Raw genomic sequence first — 507 nt, 5'->3', positions numbered from 1 at the left:
CCTGGGGGGATCCTGGGGTGCCCTGGGGGGATCCTGGGGTGCCCTGGGGCGATCCTGGGGTGCCCTGGGGTGCCCTGGGTGCCCTGGGGCGAACCTGGGGTGCCCTGGGTGCTGTGGGGGATCCCCAGGACTCTCACCCTGAGCTTGTGCTCCTTCCTGTTGACGATGACGGCCGTGATCTGCTGGTCCATGAAGATGAGGATGGTGACGAGCAGGGCGGGCAGGGCGCTGGCCAGGTACACCCACCACGGGTTCTTCCCAAAGGGAAACACGAACCAGCCCCGGTCCACGCGGGTGGGCTGGGGAGGACAACGGGGTCAGAACCTCGGGAACGGGGTCGGAACCTTGGGAATGGGGTCGCAACCTCGGGGACGCTTCACGGATTTGGAACACCCAAGGGTTGGTGTTTGGGGACAACCCCAATGCCCCATTCTGGATCCATCCTAAATCCTGCACCCTAAACCACCCCCAAATCCTCATTGGGATCCTCATTGGGTTCCCCATTGG

The 507-nt window shown here is 64.1% G+C and overlaps 1 protein-coding gene across 1 annotated transcript in view; it reads right to left on the bottom strand.

The window, feature by feature from the left end:
- LOC107199104 (electrogenic sodium bicarbonate cotransporter 4) overlaps positions 1 to 507 on the bottom strand; it is a 19,051-nt gene that overhangs the window by 2,393 nt on the left and 16,151 nt on the right. Inside the window, exon 15 of the mRNA XM_033511675.1 lies at positions 138 to 311. Within this exon, the coding sequence (XP_033367566.1) occupies positions 138 to 311 (174 nt within the window). The remainder of the gene's footprint in view (positions 1 to 137; positions 312 to 507) is intronic.

This window comes from Parus major, unplaced genomic scaffold (assembly GCF_001522545.3).
Source record: "Parus major isolate Abel unplaced genomic scaffold, Parus_major1.1 Scaffold434, whole genome shotgun sequence".
Taxonomy (NCBI): Eukaryota; Metazoa; Chordata; class Aves; order Passeriformes; family Paridae; genus Parus; species Parus major.
Note: the sequence above shows the minus strand (reverse complement) of the source record. Positions and strands in the feature narration are given on the sequence as shown.